The sequence below is a fragment of the Onychomys torridus genome, chromosome 23, assembly GCF_903995425.1.
Source record: "Onychomys torridus chromosome 23, mOncTor1.1, whole genome shotgun sequence".
Lineage (NCBI taxonomy): Eukaryota > Metazoa > Chordata > Mammalia > Rodentia > Cricetidae > Onychomys > Onychomys torridus.
Window position 1 is genome coordinate 5,369,687 of NC_050465.1, and position 13,497 is coordinate 5,383,183.

The 13,497-nt window shown below is 45.7% G+C and overlaps 1 protein-coding gene across 8 annotated transcripts in view; it reads left to right on the plus strand.

Moving 5' to 3' along the window:
- The window catches only part of Agap1 (ArfGAP with GTPase domain, ankyrin repeat and PH domain 1), a 459,873-nt gene that overhangs the window by 293,252 nt on the left and 153,124 nt on the right, over positions 1-13,497 (plus strand). For all 8 annotated transcript variants that reach the window (XM_036173288.1, XM_036173289.1, XM_036173290.1 and 5 more), the window contains one exon: positions 7,899-8,067. In XM_036173288.1, coding sequence (XP_036029181.1) covers positions 7,899-8,067 — 169 coding nt within the window. The remainder of the gene's footprint in view (positions 1-7,898; positions 8,068-13,497) is intronic.

The window sequence follows — 13,497 nt, forward strand, 5'->3', positions numbered from 1 at the left end:
GATCACTGTTCGGTTCTCATTCAGCAGCTGCCTTGTCCCTACAATGGTCCAGGGTCAGGTGCCTGTGCACCGACGAGTGGCCTTCTTCAGGAAGGCCCTTATGAAAGTAGAGCACTGGAATTCTGTCAGCTGTCTTGGGAAACAAAATTATTCCTCATAGAAATTGTGTGGCTTTGAAGCTGCCTCCTACCTTGCTATTGTGGCCGGGACCCTTTGGAGAGAAGAAGAAATTGTCGTCTTTGAGTTCCATGATCTGAAAGGATGTGGCCTAAAGATTCTTCATAGTCCTTGAGCATTTCCACGGTATTTTTAGGCGTGCGCCTCTCCTCTGCCCGTGACTATGCATGAGCCCTATTGTTTATCATTCATACGTGTGGGACTCTCACATGTGCTTGATCTCAGTGAATGGCTGGTGCTATATCTGTCTTTATGGATTAGTTTCCTTTGAAAAAATACTAAATGGAGTTTGGGAATAGCAGTGTACCTAACAATGGCTTCTCTTACATACACTTTTTGTGTGAGATTTTTTTTTTTTTTTTTTTTTTTTTTTTAAGAATAGAAGTTAATGAACTAAGGCTTCCTTTTTGAACCTGGACATTTTCAAAGTATAGTGAAAATAAAAACTCAATCTTATTTTTTATATCAAGCATTCAAACAAAAATTTTAAATGTTGAAGTTCATTTTAAAACAAGGACCCACACATTCTGTGTTCATGTAGATCATAGTTTTTCAAAAATACAGTTTATGGACCAGTGAGATGGCTCAGTAGTTGAAGGTGCTTGTTGCCAGGCCTGACTACCCGAGTTGGATCCCAGCAAGCTACATGGTAGAAGGCAAGAAGACACTATAGAAGCTGTCTCCTGGCTACACGTGTGCCCCCCCCCCAACTTAGGTAAATAAACATTGCTCAAACAAGACAAAAGAAGAGGAGTTTCCAAAAGAATGCCATGGAGTAGCAATGTTCGTTTGCATTTGTCCACACCTCTTTAAGATCAGACAAAGTCTTGTTCAAGTGTAGGACAAAGGCCTCCACTCGCATGGCAGAAGAGGGGCATACATTAAGCACCATTTCAGTTTGCCCTGAGTGATGCTCTTTAATGATTCACTGAAACACAATGTGCATCTTAGAGCTTAAGAATGCTCTGTGGGATCTCAAACCATGGCCGTCTCTGATGCATTAACGCCCATTGCACTGCACTGTGGATGACCTTTTTGTGTACATTATCTAGACATGCCTGCCACCTGCATCTATGCACATGCATCGGTCACATCAATACAGTGATGTTTCTGAAATGAAGTATGTAGATTTTCTAAACAGTGACACTTGCCTTCAACCCATAATATCCACATACTTCATTAATACTATCACCAGTCTTTTCGGAAAATGTTAAGTATTTGAAAAATACTAGGCTCATGGTGAGAGAGAAACAAGGCTTTAAATTTTTTTATTTTTTGCAAGGTAGCTCAGGTTTCCTCATTAGTCACCAATACTATCAGATATTTTCCTTGAAAGACTCTTGTTCATTTTTCTTTTTCATGAAAACACGTGTAATTTCCCAAGAGATAACTGTAGCCCATGTGTGACAATTGTTATGTTAGGTGAAAACATTGTTTAAAAGTAGCGGCTAGTTTAGCTGGCAATTCCAAAAGAGGTACCCAGTAACTGTCAGACCTGGAGGAAGGCTTCATGCACTCTGCCTGGGACAGCACTCAGAAAATGATCAGGTGTGTATTCACCAGTTGAAATTCACAAAGTAAAAAGTAGCTTTTTGTTGGAGGTAAACTGCTCTTGCCGTTCACAGTCATTCTTGCAACATTGGAACTAATTTCTATCCTATTTATAAAAAAGCAAATTAGCTGTTGGTGCTGGCACATGCCTTTAATCCCAGCACTTGGGAGGCAGAGGCAGGTGGATCTCTGAGTTCAAGGTCAGCCTAGTCAACAGAGCTAGTTTCAGGACCGCCCCAGCTATGCAGAGAAACCCTGTCTCTAAAAACTTTTTAAAAGGGGGGGAGGGAGGGAATTACCTCCTGGAACTATTTTGAGCTGTTCATTGACCTCTGGAACCCCTTACAGGCATGGAGGATGACACTTTGAAGATTGCTAAGGTAAATTATAGAGAGGAGGATAGATCAGTTAGTTTGGCTGTGTCCAAAAGTAAAGTAACACTAAGGAAACGGCTCATCAGGTAAAGGCTTCTGCTACCAACTGAGGAACTGAGTTCTGTTTTCCTTGAACTACACACAGAGAGATAATAAAGTAAATAAAGATAATAAATGTAATTTTAAATTGAAAACAAATTTCAACATGCCTATAAAAATCATCTGGCTCAAAGTATTAGGTTTTGTGGTAAAGTGGCAACTCTACCAACATGTTATACGTAGGAGCTAGAGCATACTGGGAAAATCTAATTACAACAATGATTTCCTCTACTTTGTCTGCCATTTGACTTTAAGCACTGCAATTCTTTAAAAAAAAATTATCTGTTTAAAAAAATGGCATTCATTGATTCTCTTAACTGGACTCGCAGCAAGTAAAGCTGCTGCCTTGTTCCCCAAGCCTCGTGTTTATGGTAGATCTGGTTTGGGGGTGCGGATCATGGTTTGTGCATTTCACTTCAGCCTCAAGATCATGTCAAGTGCTTTGGCTAACCCCGTGAGTGCATCAGCAAACCATCCTTCACAGACGGCTGAAAGTAACCTCCAGATGCAAGGCAGCCAGAATCGATCTGCTAAGAATATTTTTAGGGACTATTGATGGATTGCTGTATTTTGTGCTTAACTCAAGTGCCAAATGCCCCAGAGGTGACGAAGATGAACTTCCCCTTTACCGAAGACGATCTAGGCCATCACGCACACAGAGGGCTCGGGGATGGCTGCGATTGCTTTGGAAGTTCTTGGGGGGAAATTTCTTGACAGGCTTGTAACTATCTGCTGATGGGGACTGTGCAGCAGTCTGTTTGCAGCAGCCAAATGTTACCCAGCTGATCACCTTCCAGTCCAGGGACGCCTATCTGTGAAGTGTGAGGCCACATTGTAGAGCAGCCAAACAGTGAATTCTCAATATCCAGAATGATCTGGAACACAGAGGCGCTAATGGCCCCTGCCTTTCTCCTCAGAAAGGCACCCCCACAGAAGGTGGGATCCATGGTAAACTGTGCTTCTGTCAGCAAGCTGAAAGCTCTGGGTCTCTGATGTGGCTCTCATTTGTGAGCAGGTCTCTCTCATTGCACCTCATTTGCATCTGGGACATCAATTAGCATGTTTGTTGAGGCTAATTGAATGAAACTCAATCATAGCTCTTAATTGCTTGACTATGTGAAAAGAAATCACATTAATGCAGCTAATTAAGTGTACGGCAATAGATGCAACATAATTAGGAGCAAAATGTAAAAAACGGGAAGGCAAAGGTGCAGGCGCAGGGTGCAGGGGGACAGCAAGGCATGGTCGCGAGCTGTTGGCGCGTTCGGGAACAGGTCCCTTTGCTCTGGTGCCTGCTTGGAAAAAAGAATCCTCATGATAAGCGTGGACAAGTTGAGGAGAAAAATGCAAATAGGTTTGCAATTACTACTTTTTCAAGCTGTTGAGGGGCAGGAGATGGCACGTCTGGGGGGCCTGGCTCTTGAGTGGGCCCCAGGGACTTGTTAAGTGCTGTTTAAAAGTACTTGGCTTTGAATTACCCTCATGCCTTGTTAAAGGGTTTTTCCCCTCTTTTATCTTCGATCAGCATTTTCTGCAGCTAACGTGGAGAAGGGTAGCTGAGTAGTATTTGCATATCAAAATAAGCTTGCTGTCTTTATTTCACCCAGCGAGGTCCCTACCTCCCACCCACCCAGGGTCTGCACAGCCTGTCCGCTTCTGAAGGCACCACATTGTTTAGTGGTTGCAGCTTTAATTCCTCAAGTACCAAGCTGGGGAGAGATGAAAAGGCCCTGTTCTTGCAGAAGCAGGATCAAACTCGGGGCAGTTTTTCTCTTGGGAGAAGAAACTAGGCGGAATGGAAATACAGGAATTGCCAAGTGAATGTCTGTTTTCCATCCTGGTTGTGTGTGTGTGTGTGTGTGTGTGTACACACGTGTGTACGTGTGTACACACACAGACCTGCAGAGGCCACCAGTCAATATTGAGTGTCATCCTCAGTTTTTCTTCACCTCAAACACAGCTAGAGTGGCTGGGCAGCTAACCCAAGGGTGCTCCTGTCCTGGCCTCCCCAGCAATGAGATCAGAGGCAGCCATGCTGGAGGTCAAACTCAGGCCCAGCAAACACTTTACCAACTGAGCCATCTTCCCAGGCCTCTGATGCTCAAGTTTCTTTGAGCCAATTCTGAAGCTTGCAGTGCCTAACACAGGCAAGAAAACAGATCGGCCAGCCCATGCTGGGCTCAAGATAAATGTCTTCCCTTAGCTTGTTCAGATCCAGAAAGCAGGCTCTACATTTCTACAATAATTTTAAGTAAAATATCCTGGTTATTGTATGTTAAAACATGCCTATTAAAAGAGCCCACGCTGGGGCTTAGTCACTCTCTGATTAGCCTCATTTTAGAACTCATAAGCAATAAATGCTCAATTACACTCCTGTTATTGTATTTTAATTTGTTAAGAATTGGCATTAAAGGAGAAAGTTACCGCAAGTTGGTGTTTTAAAGGAGTAACCCATGCAAGAAGGAATGCGTTGTTTGCAAGCATGACTCTGTTTGGAAACTTGGGCTTGCGTCTGGGTGGGTGTTAATGGCAGGCATTAGAGATGAGAACAGCCTTTTTTTCTAATGACCTGCCCTAGCTGATGACCCTTTCTTCCCTGGGGGACTTTGCTATCTTCAGTAGCAAGCTTCTCCCATCAGAGTCCACACTGTCCTTCAGACTGACATTATGAGGATAACTCCATCTTTGATCCACATCTTTCCATTGTGGAGGTGGGGCCTGGGAAATACAGCTCACATCAGGGTGGCCAGGAACCAGAGAGTAAATCCTGCAACGGCTTTATTCATGTGGCATGGTGCCTCCAGTGCCCATGACAGGTCCTCCAACCTCCACTAAGCCTCCAAAACTTCCTGACAGCATACCTTGAGGTTCAGCTCATCCCGGTCCTAGACACTTCTCAGCATAACCAAGGTGACAGTTAGAGCTAACCATCATAGGTGTCTTCCCAGTACTTGTCAGCTAGGCCATGGACATCCTTCTGCAATTACATTAGATGGCTTGCCTCTTCCCAGGAGTGCTGGGAGGTTTGCCGTGACTTTTGTGCCGCTCACTGTGCCCACACAACCCTGTCAGTATGCTTCGCCTTGTGGTTCTCCAGCAGACTAAGGCCCCTGACCGTCCCGTTTTGCTTGTACGGGATATCTGTCTGCATCTGTCTGCTGTACACTTAGGAGCTCAGAACAGCTGGCTCACTTTTCCAGCTTGCTGGGCCCTTCAGCCAACATGTAAGATAGATGGTCACTTCTCCTAATGTTACCCCACCCTGGGTGTAATCACTGAGAACAAACACAAATTTCTGGGTCTACCCAGAATCCCATTTCCCGCTTCCTTCCCAGTCCTCCTTCCTCCTGCCTCTTAAAATACTTGAAACATTATTCATCTAAGAGTAATTCAGGATAGATCCTTCTCTGGTATGTTGTGATGGGGTGACATCCAGAATGTGTAAAATGCTGTGTCTGTAAGAGGCCTCGTTGAGAAGACGGTGACGGTGCTGGTGGTGACAATGAGGAGGACGGTGGTGATTGTGATCACGATGGAGATGGAGGCCCATGTTCCCAGTAGCCACGGCCCCCTGGATCAGTTGTTGTGCTCCTCGGCACTGTGACAGAATCCTCCTGAGATAACCAACTTCTGTGGTAGCAAGTCTTACATTTTGGCTTGTAGTTTCAGAGACTTTTTCCCATGGCCACTTCACCCTGTTGCTTTGGGTCAGTAGCAGCACATCATGGCCGGGGACACTTGCTCACCTCACAGCAGCAGGAATCGGGGAGGAATGGGCAGGGGAGGGAAGGCAGACTGGCCTCCCAGTGTCTCTTTCAAGAGTACACCTCTAGTGACATAACCCCCCCCCCCCAACCAGGTCCCATCTCTTAAAATCTCCCTCCTCCCACGAGCACCACAGCCTGACAGCTAAGCTTTTGGCACATGGTCTGTTTTCGAAGATGTTCGCCCAAACTCTTGGCCTGCTATCCTCTTCCTTCGGCTATTCCCAGTAGTGTTGGTTCCACTGTGTGATGGTTGTGACGTGACTTAGCCCAGGCTACCCTCTGGTAGTTGTTGGCTGCTGGCTTCTGACACAAGGGCCTAGGGTCCGATGGATTTGTTTCTAGGTTTTGATTTGCTTTGTTTTGTTTCATTTCTAAGTGTGACCAAATGCCTGAGGAGCCCAGTTTGGGAAGGTTGAGATTTCTACTTCAGCTGACCGTTCCAGCAGGCTGTGGTTCATCAGAGCAGGGAGGCTTGGTGGCAGGGGCAGGAGGCTGCTGGTCATGTTGTGTCTGCACTCAGAAAGCAGAGTGGACAGGAAGTGAGGCCAGCCTATTCAGCCTTAGAGCCTGTCCTCGGGGACTGACTTTCTCCAGCAAGCCTTCACTTCCTAAAGGCCCCGCAACCTTCCCAGACAACACTCCCAGCCAGCGACCAGTGGTTCAAACACATGAGCCTGTGGGACATTTCCCGTGGAAGCCCCAGCACGCTCGTTCGTGTTGATTCGTTTATTCTTGAAACTGTGTTTTAATTATGATATTTCTCCCTTCCCTTTCCTCACCCTAAGCCCTCCCTGCTCTCCTTCAGGTTTCTGGCACCTCTGTCATCAGTTGTTACTGCATGCACATGTGTATTTGTACCTGCACCTATAGTCCCAAATAAAACCTTGGAAGTCTATATAATGTTGCTTGTACGCGTGTTTTCCAGGGATGACCATGTGGCATTGGACAACCAGTCAGTGTGCCCTTCTCAGGAGAAGGCCCCTCTCCTCCTCCCGGCCGTCCTCACTGGCCTGTAGTTCTGTGTGTTGGGTTGGGAGCTCGTAGTTCTTCCCATGCAGGCTGGCATGTCTGCCCGTGTGATCCTTGTTCAGCTCACAGTTAAGCAATCATGTCGGTGAGAGGGAAATGTGCGCATCCTTGTGAGTGTCCACTTGTGGATGTGCTGCTGCTGCTGTTGCTGTTGTTGTTGTTAATGCCTTGCCTCTGCTCCCTCAAACACCTCCTGTCCTTATGTCTTAGTCAGGGTTTCTATTACTGTGATTAAACACCGTGACCAAAAGCAAGTTAGGGAGGAGAGGGCTTATTTGGCTTAAACTTTTCATATCACTGTTTATCCTTGAAGGAAGTCAAGACAGGAACTCAAACAGGGCAGGAACCTGGAGGCAGGACCTAATGCAGAAGCCATGGAAGGGTGCTGCTTACTTACTGGCTTGTTCCTCCTGGCTTGCTCAGCCTGCTTTCTTACAAATCCCAGGACCACCAGCCCAGAGATGGAACCCATCTACAATGGGCTGGCTCTCTCCCATTAATCACTGAGGATCTTATAGAAGCATTTTCTCAATTGAGGTTCCCTCTTTCAGATAACTCTAGCTTGTGTCAAGTTGACATAAAACTAGCCAGCACACCTTAGCCACATCCTTAAACTTTGGACACTGTTCTCCTGAATTTTCCTCCCATCCCCATGACTATTACTCAGAAGTCAGAGCACTAGCCCAGGTTCCTAACTGTATGTAGAAAGCAGAAGTTTAGAGAGCCAGGGTTTTGTGCTGCTTGTCTTCCCGTTCAAGGTCCCAGGTTAGATCAGAACATAGATGGCCAGCTTGGGTTTAAATGGGAATGATGTCACCCACATGACATCAGTAGGGCCTTGTGTCTGACACTGTAGCCCTTCCTCTCCTTAATCTCTCTTGGGTGTTTAACGTTCACACAGGATTACATGCAGAATGTCCACGGCAAAGAGATTGACCTCCTGAGAACCACTGTGAAAGTGCCAGGGAAGCGGCCACCCCGAGCCACGTCAGCCTGTGCACCCATCTCCAGTCCCAAAACCAATGGCCTGTCCAAGGACATGAGCAGTTTACACATCTCACCAAATTCAGGTAAGCTCCCACCTCAGGTGCACCTGAGGAGCGAGGTGCTGCTGCAGGCAGATGATGTGCCTCAGGCAGGCTTGCAGCTGCGTCCCTGGGGCTGTTTGCTCTGTGCATCTGTTCTGTGAAAGGTAGCAAGCAGGCACAGCCGCACAAGCTTCCGTGTCGAGGGGTTCCCAGGCTGTGTGTTGAGAGCAGTTTCGTGTGTGGATCAGCCAGCCGAGGTCATTTGAGGAGAGGAATCGGCTGTAAAGGTAGCACGCCTGGTAACTCCACATGCGGAACCGGGAGACGCTGTGAGCAAGGTGGGCAGGCCTAAACGTGGCTCGGCTGCCCCATGCTGTCTTCACTAGCGTCTCTCATTCGCTAAAGCAACTTGGTTCTTCATTCTTCTCCCAAGAACTTTGGTTTTGGTTCGGTTTTGTTTTCCATTCAGGATTAGAGAAAGTCTTGTTTTGCAGGAATTTGGTGTGTTTGGAAATTCTCAGCTTCTGAGCATTCACAGCGTCTGGCATTGTGGCTGTTTTTCCTGAAGCATCTTTGTAGGTGATTGACAGCAGTTTGGGCCTTCATGCGATGGCTTCTCAGGGGAGCCAGGTGAAGAGCTGGAGTCATCTCTCAGCATATGGAAGCTGGTCGCGAGGGTTCCTTGTTTCCACTAACAGAGACCTTCTCCCACTGGGTCCTGTCTCCTGGGGTTTGCTCTGCAGGAGATGTTAGCATGCTTATTGGCTTCTGGGAATAATGTGTTCTCACTTCTGAAATGCTGGGTGCTGTGAAGGACGGTGTGGTGAACTGCACAGGGCTGTGAATGACTGCTTGGCTAAAGTGGAGTAACAGGAGAGATCCGAATGTGGGATCCCCCAGACAGTGCCTCTTGATATCTTAGCCAGGTCTTCACCGTGCTGCCTACCTGTGTCAACAGACGCAAGAGAAGGGGCCAAGTCAGCGCCATTGCAAACAGTTAGTAATCAAACTAACTCCCTCCAAAGGGAGGGACCAGCGCCTTCCAGAAGGGTGAGGTTGGTGCTCTGCAGCCCTCTCCAACCCGTTCCCCTCACTCCCAAAACAATGATGAGGAAAACGGTGCCCCAGGAAGAAGAAAAACTCTACAGAGTGAAGAGAAAGTTAGTCTGTGTACTTCATTACATATTACATAACACCACCTCTTCATTTAGTCATGAGATGTTCATCACTGGCCAGTCTTGTTCCAAAAGTTATGGGCACTGTGGCTTTGGACTCCCTGACCTCTAGATTCCCTGTACATGGCAGCCACCTGCCAGCTAATTTGTCACACTATATCCGTCCACCACTCATTCATGGCAGCAAGCATTTACTTATGTCCCTTTTTAATAAACCTCTATGTGGGAGTTTCGTGAAAAGATCCAGAACATCCACTCGATAACTGTTAAGGGACTGTAATACTTCGAAAGTTATTTTTAAATTAACAGAAGTTACAGATATTTGTCCTTTAGGACTGGCACTTAGTGTACATGGCTGACTGAAGTCACTTCCCAACTTTGTAGTGTTCCCACCCTCCTGAACCCAGGGACGCAGACTGTAAAGCCTAACCCTTGTCCTAGAGGCTGTCACTCTCTGGTTGGGGATGGAAACAGGAAGTCCAAAGCAGCAGCTGTGGAAGGGCTGAGATCTCTGTGACAGGAAGAGAGGCGGGGCTTAGGGTGAAGGGAAGTGCTCCAGGTAGTGGGAGACAGGAACCTGCTGGAAACCTACATAAGGAAACAGTAATGTTGAGTGTAAGAACCAATGCATAAAGTTAAGATTCTGGACCTCTTAGTCTTGAGACTTGAGTTCCTGGGTGCTGCATGACGGTAGTCCTAAGGAGCTCAAAATGTTTCTCTCCAAGTGGGAAATAAAAAAGGTCACATTACACCAGACCACACATCAGATCTCTCTAAGGAATGGAGCTATGTCTCCCCACCTCAGAGTCATTCACGGGAAAAGCCTCGCTGTTGAGCAGATTCAGGGTCTGAGGCATGAGTAAGACCCGTTTGCATGGTCAAGTCCCTCAGGTTCATGACAAAGGATCTTGACAACTGTCTACTGTGTTAATCTGTGAGGGCACCTGGTTGACTTTCTATGCTCTGTGGATGTCAGTTGGAACAGGGAAGTAGGGCTGTGACATTAGTCATGGCATGGTGTCTCAGGTTCAGTCATACTTGGCAAGTGCAGCCCCCTCAGGAGGCATACAGATCATATCATTGTCTACTTCCAGTAAGAGTTGGTGAGACCACAGTTGGGGATTTAGCTCAGTGGTAGAGTGCTTGCCTAGCAAGTGCAAGGCCCTGGGTTCAGTCCTCAGCTCTGACAACAAACAAAGAGTTGGTAAGACCTCTAGAACACGCCCCAGATATTTGCCAGTCTGTTTCCTGGGTCATGAGGCTGGACTGTGAGTCTAGTACTGTACGGGATGGCTATTTCACCAAAATGTTGTGAAACTAATTTATATTGACTTCTTAGACCTGGACATTAAAATCACACATTTCTTGCTTAAGAGATCAACACATTTGCTGGGTTTGAGTTCTTACCCTATCAGTTATCCTCTGAAAGTCAAGTTCCCTGTGTTTGAGGTATTATTATTCATAAAACATTCACTGTGAAGAGTGGCGGCGTGGAAAACTGGACCGATGCTCTACTGATGTGATGGACTTGAGCTAAAAATAGTTCTTTGTAGCTGTTTGTCAAATAATTGAACATGATGATTGAGGACACTCTTGGCTCTTAGATTCTGCTGTGGGGGTGTTTGGGGAGTCTGAGGTAGCTGGGAATGTTTGGTTCCCTTGGTGATCTCTTGGTTATTTGGTTTTCCTCCTCTTGGGTATCTGTCCATCTGACTGACCTGGGGTGTACACCTACGCCTCTGCACTCAATGCCTACTCATTCGGCCAATAGCAATCAGTAGTGTGGCTCAGCCAGTGAGCTTCTGTCAGCTTCTTGGTGTATATTTCCAAAATAACCTCTAGAAATATTTTCTATAAAATACCCATATGGTGCTGCTTTTAACTGTCATTTTCAGAATCAACAGGATAAAAACACCTCATGTTTAGTCTCTTCCAACAGTTGTGAATCTGGGCTCCTCATGGGCTAATAGATCCTTTTTCTTGTTGATATGGAAAAGCTCTTTATATATTGAGGATATTGGTGTTTTTAATATGTATAAAATTTTAAATATAATAGTTTGTTTACTTTTGCTTTGTAGTCTTATTTGCAAATAGTACATTTTTTTTTCTTTTTTCCTATTTGTTCAAATTGTGACTCAGATGTCTTGTGGTTTCTACATTAAGCTGTTCAAAGATCCTTAGTGGTTTGGAGTCTGTTCACAGCTGATTAACATTTATTTCCAAGTTTTATTAAATCCTCTCCCTTTAAAAAATATCATTAACTTCTAATTCACCTTTGATTTGTTTGGATCCATTATATGTGGTAGGAAATATAAGTAAATTGTCTATTTAAACAGCCACATGTCTTTTCTGTTGAATGATCTGCATTAATTCCAATCTCTTCTGTGTACAACTAAATCACGTGACAGAATGCGCTTTCTGGGTGTTCTAATCTGTTCCGTCCACTGTCCCCTGTGGATGTCTTATGCTGTAGCTCTACCACATTGTGTTAGGTCTGGATTTAGTTCTGTATGGCAGTGTAACACCTGAACATCCCACCCATACCTCTAGCTCTTCCAGTCGGTTGCTACTTATTTCTGTTTTTCACATAACCTCATAGTGACTCAAAACACCCCCAAATAATCCCATCTTGGTTGGCATTTATTTATTTCTCATTTGTTTGTTTGTTTGTTTATTCCTTTTTTTCTTTTTTTTTGGGGGGGGGGGGGAGGACAGGGTCTCATGTAGCCCAGACTATCCTGGAATTCAGTACATAGCTGAGCATGACCTTGAGTTGCTGATCCTCCTGCCTCTGCCTGTGCTGGAAATAAAGGCCTGTGTCAACACACCTAGTTTATGTAGTAGTGATGGGCATAGGACCCGGGCTTTGTGCATGCTAGGCAGGCGGGCTTTCTCCCCCTGAGCCGAATCCCAGGGCCTGGCATTGGTTTTAATTGCAGGGGATGGGCTGTGTTGCTCTTTCTGGATCTCTTTAGACTAATTTTATACCCTCAGAATGGCCAGTGGTTTTTCTTCCTTTAGCTCCTATAGGGTTTGTTAATCAAAGTCTTCGGCTGATCAAAGTCGTGCTGATCTTTTTTTGAGGAGTTCTGTTACGTGATCTAGGTGGTACCATAGAAGAAAGTCCCTAGTTTTTATTTTTCAGAATCCAGCCATGTCATCTAAGTTGCTTTAGTTGAATCAGCTACAGGACACATCTCAGGACTCCGAGAATGTATCCCCAGTTCCGATGCCGTAATCCCTAACTCTGTTCTGAGCTGACTTAATTTCTACCGTCCAGTTTTGATTTCAACACATTCTTTTGTCTTCTGTGGTTATTTGGTCTGTTGTGTGCCTAGCCCTGATTAATGCTGTGAAGACAGGGTGAGGGAAACCCTTCAAGGCTGTCCCTCCAGAACCCACTGCCTCAGTGGGATCGCAGAATCAGGAGGTAAGCACACAGCTAAGGTCAGCGCAGCCATCAGTCGGTGCATCAGACTGGTGCATCTGCTGTTGGCAGGGTTTTGGTTTTGTTGTTGTTTGGTGGATTGGTTTTTTTTGAGACAATGTCTGTTTAGTCCAGGTTGTCCTGGAACTCACTATGTAGACTGGGCTGGCATCAAACTCAGACTCCTCTTGCCTTTGCCTCCCAAGGGCTGGGGTTAAAGGTGTGCACCACCACACCTAGACTGGGTTGTGTTTCCGTATGTATTTGGGATATCAATGTATTATGTTTCTCAGATACAGTGCTAGTTTATTGTTTACTTTTATGCATTTTGTAACTTTGAATTTAGAGGGTTTTTTTTTTTTTCCTTTTTCCTATGGCAGTGTTGACTGCATGTCACACGTTGAAAATGCTGGAAATGTTATAATCTTAATGTCCATTTTTGCCATGGCCTTGGGAAACAGAAAAAGCACATTATCATGATAGCTACCTGGTTAACCTTGTGTACCTCATGTATTTCTGGGGTTGTAACTCAGCTGGTAGTATGCTTGCCTAATACATGGTGCCCAGCATTTGATCCCCAACACCACATAACCTGGATTTGGTGAAGCATACCTGTTGTCCCTGCATTTGAGATGTAGAGGCAGGAGAATCAGAAGTTCAAGGTCATCCTTGATTACATAGCAACCTTGAGAACTGGCTGAAATACAAGAAACCTCATCTTAAATAAGTAAATAAATAGGGCTGGTGTGATGGCTGGGTGGGTAAAGACGCTTGCCACCAAACCTGTTGACCTGAGTTCTATTCCCAGGATGCAACTGGAGGAAGGAAAGAGCCAGCTCCCACAAGTTGTCTTCCAACCTCCACACACAA